The sequence below is a fragment of the Dermacentor andersoni genome, chromosome 4, assembly GCF_023375885.2.
Source record: "Dermacentor andersoni chromosome 4, qqDerAnde1_hic_scaffold, whole genome shotgun sequence".
NCBI lineage: Eukaryota > Metazoa > Arthropoda > Arachnida > Ixodida > Ixodidae > Dermacentor > Dermacentor andersoni.
The window spans coordinates 113865388-113886109 of record NC_092817.1 but is presented as its reverse complement, the minus strand read 5'-3'; the positions used below and the strand labels follow the sequence as shown (position 1 = coordinate 113886109).

At 48.8% G+C, this 20722-nt stretch overlaps 1 protein-coding gene across 1 annotated transcript in view; it reads right to left on the bottom strand.

Moving 5' to 3' along the window:
- Nucleotides 1-20722, bottom strand: part of LOC126537494 (uncharacterized) — a 59755-nt gene that overhangs the window by 4208 nt on the left and 34825 nt on the right. The window contains exon 4 of the mRNA XM_050184520.3: nucleotides 3988-4057. Within this exon, the coding sequence (XP_050040477.1) occupies nucleotides 3989-4057 (69 nt within the window). The 3' untranslated portion in view covers nucleotide 3988. The remainder of the gene's footprint in view (nucleotides 1-3987; nucleotides 4058-20722) is intronic.

The window sequence follows — 20722 nt, the reverse complement described above, 5'->3', positions numbered from 1 at the left end:
TTTTAGGTATTACTCAAATTGTTTATCTCGAGAAAGAAACATAGCGCATAGAAAAACGTCATCGCGCATCTTCAGTTTTCTTTTTCGACGCTGTTGTGAGAAACGTATAAATTTGATTACTTAGAAAAAGAAAAAGAAGTGACAAAATCTGTTGTAGCCCAGCTTTGAATGAAACTCCTGAGCACCCGGAAAGACGTTTAAAAGAGCAATTTTTGCTTTTTTATTTTTGCGATGCATCTCTGTATCTTACGTGAATACTCCCTGACGAAATCAAATGCACTGATTAAGGCTATGATCCCAAGAAATAAAAAAAGGGGAATTCGCAAAAGGCTCGCGATAGTTCTGTCAAGAAGTGATAGCAGCTTGTATATGAACTAATCGCCTCGTCGTGTCACCAGCCAATATGTGTCCACTGCTTCCCGTAATTTATTTTCCCCTTAGAGTACCAAAATCGGATACACTGTTATTCTTTCGGAAATGTTCAGGCCTTGAGACCTAGCAATAAAAATTTTATAAAAAAAGCACCCGGCCAGTGTCGACACCGGTAACATAGCGCACACACTGAAGTGCTTGCTTGCCACATTTAATTCTCCTGACTGAAAAAATGTTACACCCAGATTTAGAAAGAAGATGGAGAAAAAAAACTAAATATACGAAGAAAAAAAGAAACCAACGCAGCGCAGGCGGTTGGTCGTGAGTTAAGGCGTCCATTGCGTGAAATGCGAGTACTCATTCATTGTCTGATAAGGATTAGTACTTACACGTCATGATTTCGTTTAGCTCGGGCGAAGACTAACAAACAGACAGAAAACAGGCCAGCACTCGTGAAAAGACGGAGTTGACATCCGGGTAAAACCTGCTCTTCTCGGGATCCGAAGGCGAAGTGCACCCAGCTATCGTTCCAGCGGCCCATACACTACCCCCCCCCCCCCCCCCCCCCCCCCAACAAAAAAGAAAACACGCTATCGCATAAAGTTTAGGAGTCTGGGAGACAGCTCGACCACACACTGCACGTAGGTCCTGCTGTTCTTCCGGAACGTAGCTATCGCGTTGGAGGCCACTACGGTTTCGGTGAATTCTGAGGTCGATACACACATAGAGAGAGAACGAGAGAGTGAGGTAGGAAATGGAATAAAAGTTTGAACAAAAATGCAGCGCCAGTTCTTGGCGTGTACACCCGGACATAGACGAGTGAGCCGCCAATCGGTGGCATGCGGAACTAGGTCGAAGGGCGAAAATGGAGAACACGCGGGAGAGAAAAACGAACGATTAATGCGGAAGGGATTAGACTCAGCCAGGCGTAGCTCGTCTGGGTTAAGCAGTGGACTGTGAAAAGCGCGTAGCAGCGGTTCCGGTTTGGCCAGTCGCAACGCGACACGCTACGTTTTACGCAGCTTTTTCTTTTTTTCTCAAATAAAGGTTGACAGTTCTAAATGGGACCTTTGGCGGCGTTCCTGCGTAGTTATAGTAAGGATTACATGTAGGACAAATAAGGAACGAGTCTCTCCGATGTAACTTCTTACTCAGTCCTTATCCATCTTCCTCGTTACCTATGCTGCATCAGCAACAGAGCGCTTTACTTTTTGTTTTTCTGTCGTTTTATCTTCCGCACTATATCACCATTTTTATTCATAGCCAAAGAAGTAGCCATGAATAAGAAAATTATCATACAGACAAGAAACGTTCCTCCTTCCCTTTGAAGCTTAAGCCCCAGCTCTGTACCTTTGATTCTGCTGTTGCTTTTAGTAATGGAGGAAAAGAATATTATGGAAATCGAACGCACGTTTTCGAATCTATACGAAGCGAAGCTTTCGTGAGGCGGTTACATAAATGCTACAAGCACTGCGCATGTTCGGGAACGCGTTTGGTAACATAGCGATTACGTGCCTGCACGATAAGTACGGCAAGACGCCGAGAAATCCACCACGCGCGACCCACGTGACCACCGCCACCACGGATTGCACGTCTCCGGGATTGGCCCACTCTTCATCCTGTCATGTCCGGAATCAGCCAACGCCTTTTAGATAGCACAATGACGGTGAACTTCGATGCGTGACGGCATGCTACGTTGTCCGATTGCCATGTAGAATCTAATGGGGACGCTCCCAATTAAGCCGCGGTGATTTTGACGTCACCGCTTTCGTCACGCCGGGCTTTGCAATGGCGCTTTCGGTCGAAGTAGCACGACGTCATCAAGTAGAGTACACAGGCATGTCATCTAGGACGCGTAGGCTGTTGAGCAAGTTCGTGCATCGTGTAGTGTCGTTGAGCGGAAATACGGGCGGGAAGAAACGGAGTTTGTCCTGTCCACTCTGTTTCTTTCCGCCCGTATCTAGGAGGCGTTGGATCAGCTAAGTTTACTATTGCATCATCTCTAAGACCGACCCACTTTACTAGGCAAGATGTTGACCGTGCATACACGCCAAACACCGAGGAGAAGAAAGGTCCTAAAAGGCTTCACATAATTAAGGAATTCAGCGTTTGAAGACGCATAATTCCTTTATTTGCAAGAACGCTCGCTTTCCTTTCATTTCCTTTAATGGTTCCCTCAACCACTTTTCTTTCAAGCCTCAAAAACGCCTTGTACAAGAGTACTGTGCCTTCCAGGAAAATATTATTACGAAAATAATTTAACAGGAAGACCTATTCCTAGAACTATTGTGCTAGTGGCTAACTCCAGCTTATCGCAACGTCTACTATGTGCACGACAGGGCTGGAGCACTCGCTTGTGCTCATATGTCCCAGTCTGGCCGTGCTACGTGGTACGGACCGGCTTTGTTCTCCACCAGCTTGACCGACGGGTGGTAGCGACATACTAATTGCGCATTTTGAAGCGCCATCAGTGGCTCAATAGCAGGCGGTATCTGTCGAGGCGTTTGTCTAGAGCCAGGATCGGCTACAGGAGCGAGCGGGCGCTGGCATGCGTACGTGTGGTCTAGACTTAAGTTCCAAGTGGTTCTACGAGGACTAGTTGAGCGTTCAAAACTAAAAGAAATTAGCGAAACCGGACAGCTACGACACCGGTAAGCAGCGTGGCCAAAGTTACATGTGCGGGCACGGCCGAGCGTGAGTAGGCGATAGTCGGCTTCTTCCGGACGTGGGTAATTCTTATGAAAACTCTGAACGCATATTTTCGCTCGCTTCAGCCTGTTTTGTTCACTACACCAACTATTTTTTTATACGAAACAGTAACAGTAACAAGAAGAGCACTGATCAAAGCACCCTTCTCGATTGATGTCAGCTATCGGCCAATAGCAGCCGTCTGTGAAAATCCGCTAAATGACGACATGCGCAAATCACCGGAAGCTTCGAAACGGATAAGGAGAAGGCCCCTATTTGAATAGAGGGTGTTTGAGAAAAGCTAAATTCGTGCTTTACTGGCGAACTCCACGCATCGCGCACGACTGCAAAATTTGGCAGAGACGTGCACAGCAACGTATACTAACCGCGGAATGCGTTTTTTCATCAAGCCCAAAATGAGGTTTGAGGTCTCTTGAATGCAAGGACACTCGCTTACTTAGATTTAAGCGCATGTTAAAAAACCCACGGTAGTCGATAATAATACAGAGTTCCCAACTACGGCGTGCCCCACAATCAGGTTGTGGCTTTGACACTCAAAACCACAGAACGTGATTTTTAAAAGAAATAACTGGACATTTACCGCCGACTCGCCCATTCACATCCGTTATTCACAAACTCACATATTCATCCCTTATTATTCATGAATTCATTCATCCACATAAATACCTAGTTCATTCTCTCTCTCTTACACTCTTACACACACACACACACACACACACGCACACACACACACACACACACACACACACACACACACACACACACACACACACACACACACACACACACACACACGCACGCACGCACACGCACGCACACGCACACGCACACGCACACACACACGCACACACACACGCACACACACACGCACACACACACACACATTATGCTATGAGATAGCCTTACCTTAAACAGGTGACGAATTTTCGGTAGTTGACTGGGACACCACAACGTAGCCTTGTTTGCTTTGTTTGCTCTGCAAAAAGAAAAAAAAAACGAGAAGAAGGCACGGTTAGAACAACGGCACACAATATACGAGTGCCGAGCACACAACCTTTGCCAAACCGGAAGAACAACGAATAAACTGCCACGGCCGACGACCTGTCGGATAACGTCGCTTGTTCCTATCGCGCTGTAGAATGTCGAGAGCGCATCCTCAGAACGTGAATTATCTGGCGCTAGAAAACTCCGCTTTCGCACGCTCTCGAAATGCATGCGTCCCTTTGTTAAGTGATCTTCACCTTCCCTCGAGCTCGTATATAGCGACCTTGTGCCTCGCATCGTCAGTATACGCACGCCGCTACACGGGAATGCCAGGAGGGAAAGCTGCCATTCGAAATGCATGAAACGAGTCGACAGGAAGCGAGTTTTTTCAATAACAAAAGCTTGCCGCGTCGAAACGGTCGCTGCGTAATGTTTCTCGTGCACGCTCCCTGCGTGGCCTCGTCCAAGGACGAGACCCTCGGGGCAGCCGGTAACACCGCGCCTTCAATAAGAAACACGTTATCGCCGAAGGACCGCGCAACACCATATAAAGGCCCAACAACGTCCCGGTGCGCGGGCTTTTCATTTCGTCTTTTGTCTCTCGCCGGCTATTTCGATTCCGTACTGCTGGCTCACAATCCCGCAATCTGTCACGGGAACGTGCAGTGCAAAGCCAACAAGGTCGCGCGCGTGACCCAACCTAGATCGCGACGCGGGAGCGCAACGTACGGCTGCTACAGCTTGCCAGCGGCTTGGGCAAGCGAGGCGGCGTTCGATGACCGATCACCGCGCAGTGATAAGGAGATTCACGGACAGGTATAACGAAGAACAGAACGCCTGCGAAGCCAGCACGGTTTCCACTTCGTAATATGAGATCCGATCGACACTACGTAGACTGGGCGTGGTGCTAGGCGAACCGTTAGTGCAGATAAGCTTGTAAGAATAGGGCTACAGGAAACAGAAAGGGAGAGAGAGGGTGGAGTGAACAGCAGGTCGCTAGCGGCAGAAATTGAAAAGCGGCGCGTGCTTACAGCGGCGCGCCCTGTAACGAACCATATATCTCGCGGCTGGCTTAATAAAAAAAAAAAAGAAAAGGAGCAAGTCTTCCCCAAAAGGGCGACAGATCACGCGTGTGTCTCCACCGTGCCACTGAAGCCGGTCAGTCAAGGCCGCCGGTGCTTGCAAGCTGCAGCCTTATACGGCTTGTAAATATATTTTCGTTATTCATTCTCTTATCCATTCTTTCAAGCTGCTGCGTTTCCAGCAGCGCACCAGTGCGCGTTTTCGGGCTCACACCAGCTACGCGGACTTCGCATGCAAATATCTCCACTCTGCGGCCATGGTTCTAAGCACCGTGTAACTGCTCTCTATTTTTCATTCCTGTTGCCTTCACGAGCCAGCCGCTCCTCTTTTATCGCTTCCCTGCGGCTCGCTTTCTCTCAGCGTGCGCCTGTTTCCACGCGCATTGCGTAGCTTCAGACCCCCTCCCCCCGCGCGATATCGGAGGCAAGGCCGAGCGTCTTCGCGTGGAGCTGCGGGCGTGAGCGCCGCAGGCGATGCGCCAACGGTAAGACGAGCGCTCACGGAATGCGCCTTCGACAGTCGCACCTAGAATACGAGAGGACTCCTCCCCTGCGGGCGGCACCACAATGGGACGCCGTGGTGGTGGACGTGAAACGCATGCGATCGCGCGCTGGTTGTGCAACGCGACTCGGGGCTGCGTCGTCTCGCAGCGCATGCCGACAAGTGATTGAGCATTTGTCCCGTTTAGGCGGAGCCTAATTCTGCCCATTGAATTTTTTTTTTCTTTCTCCCTCCACACACACAAGCATACACACACGTATCCACAGAAGGGTTGAAATCCGTGCCAGTTGGTGCATAGTTGAAGGAAAAAACCAGTCAAAAAACACCAAGCACAAAAGGAGAGGTTCACACCCCCTCCGTCACGGTAAGCTTAGCGGATATGACGTATGGGCTGCTGAGCACGAGGCCGCGGGTTTGACTCCTCACGCAGCGGCCGCATTTCGATAGAGGCGTGATGCGAAAAAAAGATACAAAAAAAGACACTCGCGTACTTATATTTAGGTGCGCGTTAAAGAACTCCAGGAAGTTCAAATTAATCCCGAGTCTATCACTGCGGCGTCCCTGATAGCCAAGTCTGCAGCGAACGTTAAACCCACTGTGTTATGGGATGCCAGTATATCCAGCACCTAAATGCTTCTTTTTTTTAATGTGCCGGCGCTTCCGTCGAGTAAGTCGCACCTTTCCCGCATAAATTTAGTCGCCCGCCTTCAGCTTCCCAAAATTTTAACGCGATATCTCCAATTTACCTTTCTTTTTCTATGTAATTACAACAGTTAATTATGTTTTCTTTCAGTCATAGCGGTGGAATATCAGTGCCTTCGCCGATGTATACGTGCTGAAAGGTCAGTAGCACTGCTTTAGCGAGAAAGCTGTCCGAGTTGCTAATCACGTAGCCGCTAAGTGAAAGGAAATGTCGCGCGTGTCAGGTGTGCGCTAGTGTGTAGGCTGCTGTTTTGTGCGGAACATCTGCAGCGCGTTTCGCAACCCTTGCAGCAGCTGCTGCCCGCACAGTCCTGGAGACCTCGGTGGCACCGTTTGGCTGCACTCCAGATTTCGGTACGGGTCTCAAACGTAGAACGCGATACCATGGAGATATACTGCGAGTAAAACAAACAGACAAAAAAAAACGCGATAACATATTTAAGCGAGCCCGACGAAGCAGCTGCAGCACCTCTATATCAAATAGCACCGTCAGAATTTTTCGTTATCCGTACCACCGCATCCCGTCGGAAATGTGCTTTCTACGTTATTACATCTGGCTATCCAGAACGGTAGTTTTGACCGGGTGCCTTGAAAAAACAAAAGTTGTCCACTGCATTATCTAATTTCTCTCTGCTATCATCGTTATCACTCACCAAAATATGTCGTCCACCCGCCGAGGTGGCTCAGTGACTACGGCGTAGCGCTACCGAACACGAGCACGCGCGTTCGATCCCCTGTCGCGGCGATGGCGGGGTAATGAAAAAAAAATGCTCGTGTAATGATGCTTTAGGTCCATATTGTTAAAGTTGCTTCTATGGTGAAAATCAATTCGCAGGTCCCTGCCACGGAGGCCCTCCTAACCTATTGTACATTTCTGCGGCTCTAAACGCCACAAGCTCATTGAATTCTACTGCAATGTTTTGTAAAATCTAAAAAAAGGAAAACGCCGTGTCGTCTGTATTGCAATATCCTTGCGAACAATTCTAAACCCTCGCTCAAGCGTTGAACACGACACTCGTACTATTCATGCGCAAGGAGAGGAAAGAACGAGGGGAAATAACAGCAGTAAAATAAACAATTTAACAAGACTACTTAAAAGTGCAGCCTCTGTCATACTTAACCAGAACGCAGCGTAAGCGCCTTTTTCTTTCCTCTCGCGGATGGTATTGGAGATACACGCCACCAGCAAGAGAAAGGAGGCTTCGCTTTAAAGCGAAGCCTCCTCAGCCTAATTTTGCAGTGGTGCGCGGTGCGTGGAGCTTGCAAGCGTAGTGAAAAGGCACATTTTAATTGCGAAGCATTTCTTGGAGAACATTCGCCACTTTGACAGTATCTATCTATCTATCTATCTATCTATCTATCTATCTATCTATCTATGTATCTATCTATCTATCTATCTATCTATCTATCTATCTATCTATCTATGTATCTATCTATCTATCTATCTATCTATCTATCTATCTATCTATCTATCTATCTATCTATCTATCTATCTATCTATCTATCTATCTAGTCGCCTACATCTTGGTGCTCTCATGCTCGTTTAGTTAATTTGGTATGTGTCAAAAATTGACGTAGTATGAGAAGAGTATATGATGATAGGTCATGACATAAGTGTCATGGCATGCGTGTCATGTAGGTCATGAAACAGCCTCTCCGTCTTGGTGTTCTCATGGTCGTTTTGTTAATTTGGTATGTACCACAACTGGCATAGCATAAGAGTGTATGAAGGGCATAAATGATAGGTCATGACACGCGTGTAATGTAGGTCATGAAGCAGCCACCTACGTCTTGGTGCTCTCATGGTCGTTTAGTCAATTTGGTTGGCTCCCCGCACACTGCTTAGCATAACATCGATTCCAACAGGCCGTGGGACCTGCCCTCTTTTCTCTCAAACGCTTTCTCTTCAACAGAAGCCCGCTCCTGGCTCTTTTCTGGTCGCTTTATTTCGTAATGTAGCAGATTTCCATACGCGGCTGCTATTGGCCAAACAGCTCACATCAATGGCGAGGTGTGTCCGGGTCAGTGAGCTTCTTCGTACTGTTACTGTGTATATTTATTAAGGCTGAAGTAAGCGAAAATCGAAATGGGCATGGGCAGGACATGTAATGAGGCGGGAAGATAACCGATGGTCATTAAGGGTTACGGACTGGATTCCGAGGGAAGGGAAGCGTAGCAGGGGGCGACAGAAAGTTAGGTGGGCAGATGAGATTAGGAAGTTTGGAGGGTCAACATGGCCACGATTAGTACATGACCGGGGCAGTTGGAGAAGTATGGGAGAGGCCTTTGCCCTGCAGTGGACGTAACCAGGGTGATGATGATGATGATGATGAAGCGAAAATCTGCTTTAGAATTTCGATAAGAATTACGTACTTCCAGAAGAAGCCGACTATCGTCCGCTCATGCGCGGCCACGGGCGCCCGCGTAGGAATTAAACTTTGGCCACCCTACTTATCGGTATCGTAGCCATCGGGTCTCGCTGATTTCGACTAGTTTTGAATATTGAATCTGCCTCGAACCATGCACGCGAAACTTAAGGTCAGACCAGACGAGCGCATGCCAGCCCGCGCTCACTGCTGACCGCGCCTGCCTTGACACCAGACATCGCTTCGCATTGAGCTATTGACAGCGCTTCAAACTGGGCAAGTTGGATGTGGCTAATGGATAAGCAGATCGTAGTTATGGTTCGTGAAACCCTACAATTTAATCTAACTTAGTCCATTAATAACTATTCTTGAATTCGTGCAGCTAACTCAAACACTTTAACCTTTGCCCGCACATGACCCATAGCCTCTCTTCTTCCTCGTTCGCCTCGTACAAAAAACGTACACATTAACCACACGTCATCATAAAAGGCTGAAAACTTGTAACGTTAAAGGCAGCTCCCCAGTGTGTGCTGTCCCCTTTCAGCCACGGACCTAACGTGCAACTAGTCGCATACATCCGCCTACTCCACCATCATGCAATCGACAAGGGGCACAAGATCGTCTACCTGTGGATACTAGGTCAATGCGCAATTTCGGGGAATCCCAGTGTGGATGACGCTGCCCGGTCGGCCCACGATGGTGCCCATATTATGCCCATACCACTGTCAAGAACATATGCAGCCACAAGTCTTCACGCCCTCGCACGTGAGCTTACGCAAACTCCGTGGAATACCAGTGAATTCCCGAACGCACGTCTCCACATAGTGCATCCACGTCTGCAACTCCGTCTACCACCCGGGTTACCACGAACGGAAGGAACACTTCTGTGCCGCCTGTGGCTCGGCGTGGTATTCCCGAATGCCCATTCTTTCCGCATTGGAATGGCTGAGAGCCATACTTGCGACACCTGCGGCTGCGAGGAGGCGATCGAGCACCTCCTCTGTGACTGTCCCCATTACAGTGTGTCAAGAAAAGTGCTCACGACGGCGCTCGAAAAAGTGGACAATCGCCCCTTCACAGAAGAAAAAGTTCTAGGACACTGGTCGAGACGGGTTTCGGCACTGAAGGCGTTAAGGGTTCTGGTTAAGTTTTTAAAGGCTTGTGAATTGTGCGACCGTGTTTGAATGTTGCAGCGCAAAGCATCGCATCATGATTTTTCTCAGATTTCTTTTCTTCTCTCCCCTTTTATTTCCTTTACCCCATTCCCCAGCACAGGGTAGCCAGCCGGTACTTGCACTGGCTAACCTCCCTGTCTTTCCTTCCCGTTTGGTCTCTTTCTCTGCGAATTAAAAGGGTGGCAATGGAACTACACAGTTCCTTCACGGCTTGAGAGTATGACGATCGAGCAAGCTAACGTCAACAAATGCGCAGTACGCGGATGCGAAATCATGAGACGATATTCCTATGCGCGACAACCATTATCAGATAAATAATACTTTGCATATCGATCTTTGATGATCGAAAATTAGAAACGGGCATCATAGTTTCTTAAAATAAAACCTAAATAAGAGAGGCCGCAACTCAGAGCAGCAAGGGAAGTTTATTAGAGGGCCAAGATAAGTCGTAATATGGAGGCGTCACATGCAAAGCTCCGCAGCGCGAGAATTCTCTCTAGTTTTATCGTCCACTTATGCAGAGATTCAACTTTCATATGCATTGCAAGTGCGCTGAATTTAGCTGGTTGGTACGGATTGGTTTTATCAAAACGGCGCAAACGAAGAAGTCCCAGTTTCGCCAGAAAGACGAAGCATCGATTGCGATAGCAAGTTAGTAGAGAGCCGTACGAAGTAAGTATAGCACTTTGATCTACCGTATCAACTTGTAAACATTCGCCCGCTAACTAAATTAACCAGCATAGTGTCAGCGCGCACCGCAAACATGAACAGATGACACTCGATGACCGCGGACACTCGCTTCGAAACGCTGGCGTGAACAAGCACTGCAGCAGCAGTGAGCAAAGTGACCTTCGTATTGTTTATCGCTTCAAAAGCAAACTGAGCTCCGAGAACACACAGCACTCAAAAAGCTATGAGCCGCCGACGCACCCAGACTCTGCCCTCAACGCAGATCGCTCTCAAGATACGACCGCGAGACCACGCGCAGCCGCGACATACGCAGTTGCAGCCGGAGTAGAACGTCGCCTCAACCCCTCCCTTCGGTGCTTCGCAACGTTGGGTCCTCCGCACGCGACGAAAGCCGGCGCGCTTCCTCCCGCTCTCTTTACTTTCGCGCGGGCTAGATTGAGCCACGATCGTCGGCTCCCCTCGTACTCGAACATATAGCGTAGGGCGCGCGGCGACGGTGCTAGCACCTTTCTACTTTATACGGAACATCACGGCGACGGCGATGGCAAAAATGCGCCTGGAGTGCCCATATAATTGCTTTCGTAATAGAACAACACAGAACTCTGCACAACAGGGTAAGACTCAGAGATCGTGCATGTGTCAATTATCGCGTGTCTCCTCTGTGTCATTGTTTATTGGCGATGTACTATGAAAACGAATTTCACATGCGGTCATCTATTGGGGACACTAAGCTAACCTTCTTCGATGTATATTCCTGAAAGCAAAGGTACTGTCGCTTTTCTTGTCTTTCTGGTTACGCGGTAAATACACGATCTTGGCGTATACATGCAACGACGTGTCTTTCAGAGTATGTGAGACTTCGCATGCTGTGTATAACCACGAATTAATACGTATGTTCACTATACACGTTTGACATGTTTTGTTATGTATTCACCGTGCTTGCTGCTCGGCTAGTAACAGGGTTCCCGGATGCCATTCAAGCGAAGAAAAGCTTTGATTCTCTGGCTCCATGTGTTTTCTATATGGATACGGAGTAAAAATAAAAATAAAACAGTGCCTCTTCCTGGCCTCTTTCAGGATCACACATCATTAAATGGCGAGCCTTGGCGGTGACCTGGTCAGCAGAGCAAGTGCGTCAACGAGTGTATTGGGAAGATGAGAGGGGGCGGGGTGCTCGCACCTTGGCATACAGAACGAGGTTAATCCTTCTGACAGGCGTAGCATCACCATGAAACGCCTACCCGTGTACTATAGGGCACTACACTTGAGCATTATAGTGAGGCACGCATACACAGTGGCGTTAGGGGCTGTGTCAGGCGCGTGCTGCGACCGCAGGACAGGTGACGTCTCTTCCACTGAAAGTTACACAGCTGAAACGGAGTGAACCAGAAGCTTTCCTCTATCCGCTGCAGACGCGAAGTAAAGCGATACGCCAGAGTCATTTGTCTCCGAGGTAACGACGGCCGCAGTGGGCTCTCTCTCCCCCTGAAGCACCTGGCAGTGGGTTTCATTAGGAGAGGACGCGATGCATCCACATCGATGCCGCTGAACACGAGAGGTCGCTGGGCCCGTGGCGAACGGAACCACGCGTCCCGAGGGGGGAAGTGCATCGCGCGGCGCGTCCACTGCTTCTCGGGAACAAGAGCGCACGCGCCGGGGGGAGGTTTTTCCCGCCAGGAAGGCCGTAATTGGCTACTTCCGGCGGCCTGCTCGCGTACGCGCGCCCCCTCGTGGCCCGCGCCCGCGATACAGGTGAGGTGGAGCGTTTGCTGCTTCGGAACAGAGCGCGAAGGCGTGCCTGTTAACTTTTGAGCCCAGTGCCGCGCGTGCGAAGGAAGCGACGAGCGTTGTCGCGCGTATATCCGACGGATGCTTAGAAGAGAGGGCACCGAAAATAGACTGCGTCTGTTCTGGCAGCCAAGAGAAGAAGGCCGGAGAGTCGACCGTTGCCATTTCCTCGCAGGAGTGCCGCCGCTATTAATCGATCGCGGAGAGTGTTGATCAGTAATCGTGAAACTTATGAGGCTGTAACACAGCGGCTATATAGTGTTCGAAAGAAATACACATAGCGCGAACTTAAGCGAAAAGTTGATAGTGTGTATGGTTGATAGTGTGTAGGGAAACAGGTTTTCGCTACAAGAATGAGACGAGTAAACAGGCAGCAAGGCCCCACTTTTACTGTAAAGGCAATCAAATGAATAATTCGTGTGAAACACGCTTGTACTTGTGAGCTACGCGCTGTTTACTGTATATAAATGTCCCATCGTAATATTTCCGTTGTGCACAGCTAAAGCAGGTGAAAGTAGCTACGAGCAAACCAAAACACATTGTCGGATCTGGCAGTGTAATAAACAGGATAAAATCTTATTTTTCATATCGATAGCAATTTGTTGAAATCGAACCTTACCAATGTGATTGGGTAGATGTGTTGTCCGGAGTACAAAAGGGACTGTCCAAGCACCCATTCTTTTTTTACTGTACATCAGTGACATGGCAGATAACATGAAACCAACGGTGCGCTTGTTTGCTGACGACTGCATTATATATAGGCTAGATTAGGAACCATAATTAACAAGTAACACTAAATTAAGAACTTGCGCAAATAGTAAATTGGTCTCAGGAATTGCAAATGAAGATTAATTTAGAAAAGACTATTTTTTTAGAGCAAGCAGAAAAAGTGACCCACTAGAATTCGCCTCCGAGATCGAACTGCAGAAATTAAAAATGGACGGTGATTGTAATTACTTGGGCATTATTATATCATCTGATTTAAAATGTCACAAACGTGTGTCACACATATCTTGCAAGGTATTTTCAGCTCTTTGTTCCTTTAAACGTGCTTTAAAATCTGTCTCACCTGACATTAAAATGCTAGCCTACTCCTCATTCGTTCGCCCTGTACTATAATGTACGGCATTGCCTGTTGGTTCCCCCATACCAACAGTGCATAAATAGACTGGACGCGATACAGAGGAAACCCATAGGATTCATTTATTATAAGTACAACCGTAATGATTCGCCGACTAAACTCCTTAACAAAGCTTGCCTCCGAACAATTCGCGAGCGTGCTTAAATTCTTACGCCTGAAGTTTCAATTTCCCCACCTTAATAAGAGTTACAAAGTAAAGAGCCATACATTTGTATTTTTCTCTGAACGGCGAAACACTAGACCTACACATCCTAAACATTTAGCGGAATATATGTTCCACACTGAGACATTCAGGTATTCATTCTCTCGACAGACAATTAGATATTAGAATTCATTGGCCAGAGTTACTATAATTTGCTCAACTGACAATTTTCCTTGTGTGCTTGAAATATATGTCTGTCAATATGTATCGCAGTTGAAAAGATCGCCTAATGGCACGCATTTTGTTTTGAATTGGTTTTGATGTACTTTTTGTTGTTCGATCTTCTGCTTCTGTATTCTTCTTCTGTATTACTCTCTAAGTACTGGTTTAGGAAGGTCACACCCTCTTACTCTACTGCTCAACTACGTTTTGTTGTTACCTGCAATATTACCAAGTGTGTAGCTGTCTGTCATTCATACATTGATGCAATGGATTTTACCAGGTCCTGCAACAGCCTCCCTATGGACGCTAGCAGTATGTATGAAATAAAGTAAATAGACAATAAAAAAAGAAATGACCATCTGTGAACAGCTGTGCGCCAAAAGTGATCGCCTCGAAAATTGCTGATTGTGGCTCTTAGAAGGTTCATTGTGCCCCCGTAACCGCGAGACCAACCTTCCGATTCGCTGCGCTGAACTTTTTCTATATATACGCTCTCTTACCGGAGCAAACTCGAGCGAAGCGACGACTAATTGCGAACACTGAGGCAGCTAGCGACGCGCGACGCGAGGGCCATTTCGAGCGTGCGTGCGCCCGTCGTTCCGACGGCGCCAGCACGCCTTAAGTGAATGAAACTCGAACGCGGAGAAACTACGGCACCGCCGACCCGGAACGCGCGGTTCAGTCTGGCTCGCCCGTACACGCGACGCCACGCTTTGTGGGCAAAGGTTAAAGGTCCGCCATGACGGTCCGTTGTCTCTTTTCTCTAGTTCTTTTTTCCTTTTTTCTTTTTCCCTAGGGAGAGGTGTCGAGTGGACTAAGCCGTTGAGCGCGAACACTGGCCGACAGGGACCGCTTTTGTCCCCGGGTCACAATGGGATGACGGCGCCAAAAGGAGCTCTCTGTAGCCGCGTGCAAGAAAGTGCGGACGTTGGCAAAGACCTCAGCCGTGTCCCTTGTCTAGCTGCCACTCACTCCGCGGGTGTCGCCACGCAGGGATGCTTTCTTTCTTTTCGCTTTTTCTTTTTTACTGGCGTAGCCTCTCTAATGCGCCAGTGCAGAGTCGAGTGATCACACAGTTTCGCTCCGGGGGAGCGCACTCTTTGACACCTTCCTTTGTTTTGGCAGTGAAAGTTCACTGGGCAAGTCGCACAAAAGAAGCTCGCGCGCGCTATGCTGCAGCCCCGGAGACAAAGCGGCGCTTCCGTTCCTTGCAGCTTTCGTGGCTTAATAGCCTCGTCCGCCTCTGTCTGTTTCTCGGCGTTCTTTCCCGAGAGAGAAGTTTCGGCGTGAGGCAAAAGTCACGCGTGAATATTTACGGCCCCATCAGTCGTAGAGCGTCTCCGTGAGGTCCCAGACAAAATATATCAGTTTTTCCCCAAGCACGAAGGAAGAAGTATATTAGGTTTCTCCCTTTTGGCATTAGCTGATCGTGTGCAAAGATTTCGATTTCAAGCGACGTTATGAATACGATTCGCATTATTTGGGACCTTCGCGCACTTTTCGTCATGTCCGTCCTTCGTGTTTAGCCCCGTTCACGCCAACTTGGAGCACTGGGTATTTGCTGCTGGGCATATGTGCCACTAGGTATGAGCTCGAATCGGCCACATGGGGAGGGAATGGACAATTCGGACCATTGGAAATGTGCAAGTGGGCGTGTGTCACCGGCTACGTGCCCGAATAGACAACTCAGCTGCGTATGTGCAACTTGGCATGCGACATTAGGTATGTGAACATTCTTGGTCAATCCCCCTGAACGAGCTAGCGCCACTGGCTAAGTGCCCGGATGGACCAGCTGAACAAGAGGCAAGAAGTGAAGAAGTCGGCATCAAGCGTATACAGCTGAGAGCGGGGACAAAGAAGTGAGGTGAACAGAATGGTACCAGCGTTTGCATTGAGTCGGAAGCGTTGCTCTATATACAGAGAAGTGAAGAAGATGTGACCAATAGAAAATTCAAATTCAAGCAACCATGACGGCTTCTTATCTCCGAGAGCAAGGCCTCAGTGTGTCTACTGAAAAGTGCGCATTACTTGGTTTTACGCGGAAACAAATGTCATCATATCCTGTTACCATCAATGGTCAAGCTGTACTCTATGTTAAGACGCATCGCTTTCTGGGCGTCATCATTGACCGCAACCTCTCGTGGAGCCCTCACTGCGTCTATCTGAAGAAGAAGCTAGTCGCCATTGCTCAGGTCTTCCAATTTCTATGCGGGAAAAACTGGGGTACACCAGTCCATTCTATGTTGCAGCTGTACAGGGCTTTGTTTCTCGGACTCCTTCGTTACAGCCTACCAGTATTGTCAAATGCATGCAAGACGAACTTTCGCGCCTTGGAGAGCATACAAGGTCAAGCCCTACGCACGTGTTTAGGGCTGCCTAGGTGCACCTCAACAGCAGCGACAATCGCCATCGCAGGAGACCATACAATCCAGACACATGTAGCTGTCGACTCTCTCAGAGCGCACATTCGCCATCTGTCAAGGATCCCCGACCATCATTTGGCCTCCCTACCAGCCGAGAGACCTCAAGCGACCTTTTCACGAGTTATTAGCGCTCATCATGAGTACATACCGGCATCATTTACACCGGCGGCGAAGCCTTCCTCTCCCCTGTGGTGCCTGCGACAGCCTCAAGTGAATTTTGCTATTCCTGGAATTACAAAAAAGTCCAATCATCCATCGCCGGCTCTGAAGCAACTTACGCTCATATTACTGCACCAGACGTATCATGACCGCATACATATATATACCGATGGTTCCACTTCACCTACCAGCTCAACTGCCGCATTCGTCGTTCCAGCCAAGAACGTTACAGTTAAATTCAAATTGTCGCACACGACTACATCTACATCGGCAGAACTTGCAGCTCTCCATGCCGCTATGATGTACATCACCGAAGAGCCTATAGAGAAATGGGTCGTATTTTGTGACTCTAAGGCAGCCCTTCACAGCATCAAGTCCGCATTACGTCACAGAACTTACGAGCAAATGACATCTGAAATCAGGGAACTGCACCACCATGCTCTGGAAAGTGGACACCACATTATATTTCAGTGGATTCCTGCTCACTGTGGCATCGTCGGCAACAACCTAGCTGACAAGGCTGCCCGGTGTGCCCACGAAGATACCAAGACGCGTCCAACACCTTTGGCGAGGTCGGACGCTGCCAGAGAACTTCGCCAACTTGCGCGTAAGAAGTCCCAAGATCTCTGGATTTCAAGTGGCTTCAATTGCAGATTACGTAAACTGGACCCCACGCTACGGCTACAACTGCCATCTAGCCTTCCCCGCGGCGAAGCAACCTTGTTGTGTCGCTTGTGGCTGGGAGTGGCGTTCACGAACGCGTATACTCCTACCGTATGGGAATGGCCGAGAGCCCGATGTGCGACTCCTGTGGGTGCGAGGAGACCATCGAGCACCTATTGTGTACCTGCCCTCGCTACGATGTCCAACGCCGCTCTCTGCGGGCAACTTTACGCAGACTAGACTCGAGATCTTTCACGGAGTCAAAGATACTCGGACCGTGGCCACACCCGTCACTGGCTCGAAAAGCGATTCGTGCACTAGTGCGGTACTTGAAGTGCACGGGCTTAACAGACCGTTTATAGTGTCCTTGTGTATGGTGTCGCTCCCACACGTACTCAGTGCTTCCTCTCTCCCTTTCTTCCTCTTTCTATTCCCCTTTCCCCCACCCCCAGTGTAGGGTAGCAAACCGGATGCTGTTCTGGTTGACCTCCCTGCCTTTCCTACCCTTGTTTTCTCTCTCTCTCTCTCAAGAAGTCGGCTGCGCAGAAGTGAAGACTTCGGGAATACGATGTGGCGCTACGTTGTTTCAGTGCTAATTGCATTACCGCCGACATTCATGGTGAGATGGGTGCTGCCGGAATTTTTTTTTTCCATTAAATACCCCGATAAAGTGGGAGCTCTCGAGTCATACAAACATTAGCGCAGTGCCGCTTAACGATGATGCAACTGAGAATCTTTTTTGAAGCGTTTGTAAAAAGAGATAGCGCTGCTGCTTGCGACACTTTTTTACCTAATGAAGGCAAGCGCGGCGACAAAGTGCCTGCGAAGCATACAAATCACGTTAAAAGCGAAGCGAGAGACTGCGTACTGACAGGAAACGCATTTGCGCTAAGCAATCAAAGGGTTAGTTTTGGGACCTCTGTCATATGTCGTTGCACTTTATTTGCCTAGAAAACCCGTCTCACGAGCTACTTCCATACGGCAACCATTCATCTGGCGAAATTGGCCCGTTAGCCATCGATCTCAGTTCACAAAGCGTCTCCGTGACGACGCAAGCTTTCCTTCATAAATCACACGTTCGCAGCCCGAGCGTACAAGACAATTTTAAACTCTCTTTTCCCCTCCTCATTAGCTCTTTTCTTTCTTTCTATACTTGAGACGTTTTCGCACTGGACGCAGCCATCGTACAATCATACCTCAACGCAGCTTCAAGCTCGGCTTACTATAGGATTGTTCCGTGACAAAAGCGGTTTTCCCATTGTTTCAATGCGAAAGTTGAACTAGTATACACGTACCTCAGGTGGCCTACAGCGCCGCAGTTGGTAACGTGTACGACAGTGAAACAGCGCGCCACAGACGACGCGACATTATCACGCATCTCATTAGGCGAGGAAACGAGGAGTATATATGCGGACGGGCGGACGAGGGGGAGCTTCGAATTCGCACACGCAGCCGCGGAGCGAGCAGCATTCCTGGGCCGAGTTGCACCGAGTCGCACGCGAGAGCTGTACAGGCCTCATTAGGCGAAGCCTCGTCTCTCTCTGGCTATTGGCCGATGAATCGGCTTCGCCATATATACGGCGGAGCGCGGAACACTCGTTATCCCAGCCATCAGGCGCGCAGAGGGACGCAGAGCGTGTTCTCGTGGTCTCGCAGAGGACGCGTGCACAATAGGCTGCCGTCGCGTCCCCACAGGCGTTTTTATTAGCTGCGGCTCGTTTTTTCCCGCGCTGACCATTCATCACGTGTCCTTCAATATGCAAAAACGTTGAGGGCGAGCACCGCGACCGGGCTGGCCGGACGGTATGTCCGCGCTGCCCGGACGTCCTGGCGAGGCCGTTTTCGAATCACGCGTGCAATCAGGACGGCCGTGTGTGCCGTTTTATTCTGAAGCAGCATTGAAACATGCATTATGCTAAAATTTTAGCCCACATTTTGCCACAAGTTTGCGCTGTATAGGCTGTAGGCCTTCGGAAAGAAGAAAAACATTCCCGCACTATCATAACTGCATGCTAGAAAAAATAGGAACGTGTGACGAACGCTGTTAGTGCCCTGTAACCAACGCCGATAATATCGAAAATAAGAATGTGCGTAAATTCTGTGAACACATCTTCCTTTAAGTTGCGCAGGAATCCCATACGGACTGGAATTGGAAGAATCTATCGCAGTGGAGAAAAAATTTGTCCTGAGCTGGGTATCGAACACGGCGCCAACGCTTTTGCGAGGGAGCCGCTCTGTGTACCGTCCGAACAACTGGCAAATTAGCCGATCGCAGATCGAGGCAGGAACAACTGGCAACTCAAAGCGTAAAAGACAAATGATTATGCGAAATGAATTCTGCAGAAATCCGCAAGCTTCAAGAAAAAAAAATGAAAATGTAATTGATCTGAGAGTTGAACGAAGGTACACAAACGAAAGCTCACACGCCTTTCTCTGAAAGCAAGGTTCTGCCAGTTGCCATACAGACGACATAGATGATGAAGACGTGCACGGCAATGGGCCTCGACGTTTACTTCCCTTCCGTTTCAAGGAATGCATTCCGTCCCATTCCCCGAGCGCCTCCGCTTCTTCCAATCGTACATACCGAGAGCAATGGTAGAGTTGGTCTACAGAGTGCACGTACGTGACAGCGGAGGAACGAAACCGGCGGCGCATCACAGGGGCGTGCGTTTGATATTCCCAAGCTCGCTCGACCCGGCGGTGACCCCAGAGCGGAGTGCTCGCTGTATACACGGATCTGCGCCGGCCGGCCGGCCGGTCTCGAGGATGCACCCGGAGGGGGGTCACCTTTATCTCAGCCCTCATCTGTTTTTCTTAGAAGCACGGGAGTCCCGAGATCGAAGTTCGCTCGGGACGCGCGTGTGATGTGCCTTGTCGGAAGCGCAGCCGCCCGCGTGCAGAGGCCGCGCGTTTCGCACGCCCGCTCGACTGTCGGTTGTTGCGCCTGTCTGGCGTGGCGGCCCTCGGCGTGATTTGCAGGGGAAGGCGCAGAACGTTAACTCTTTCTCGAACGTCAACGGTCGGGATTGACAAAGAGGGAGACAATTTTATTAATTCATACTTGAGAAACAATTAAGAGTAATAAAATGCATATTTCGAGAAATGTTCTTGAGTGTCATATAAAGATATTTATATATATATCATTATACGCTCTATGTGTGCTCATATTTTGCAGCCGACAATTCCCTGTTATTGTCTTTGTGTTGCGCGAATCGCTGCTGCTAATGTGGGCGCCGAGGGCGCCTCAGGCTACATTTATGCAAATTTCATCTCTGCCTCTATAACGTGTACTGCATGCAAATAAATAGAAATGCTGTAAGAAAGAAAAAAAACTAGAAAGTAATGAATTAGATTAAAACGGATGCTGACTATCTCTCTCTTCGTTGTGCAAGTGCCTGAATACTTCTATACATTTCTGATTGATACTTGTTTTTATATTCTATGGTGTTCTGTAAGTACATTGATTATCATTATTATTTTCTTTTCTTTTTTTTTCTTTTTGCTTTGCACGCACGCAGCACATTTTACGAGGTTTCTTGTTGTGGTCCCTGCACTGCTCATCGATACGTGCCTGTCACCGTTGCTCATAAATATACGAATGC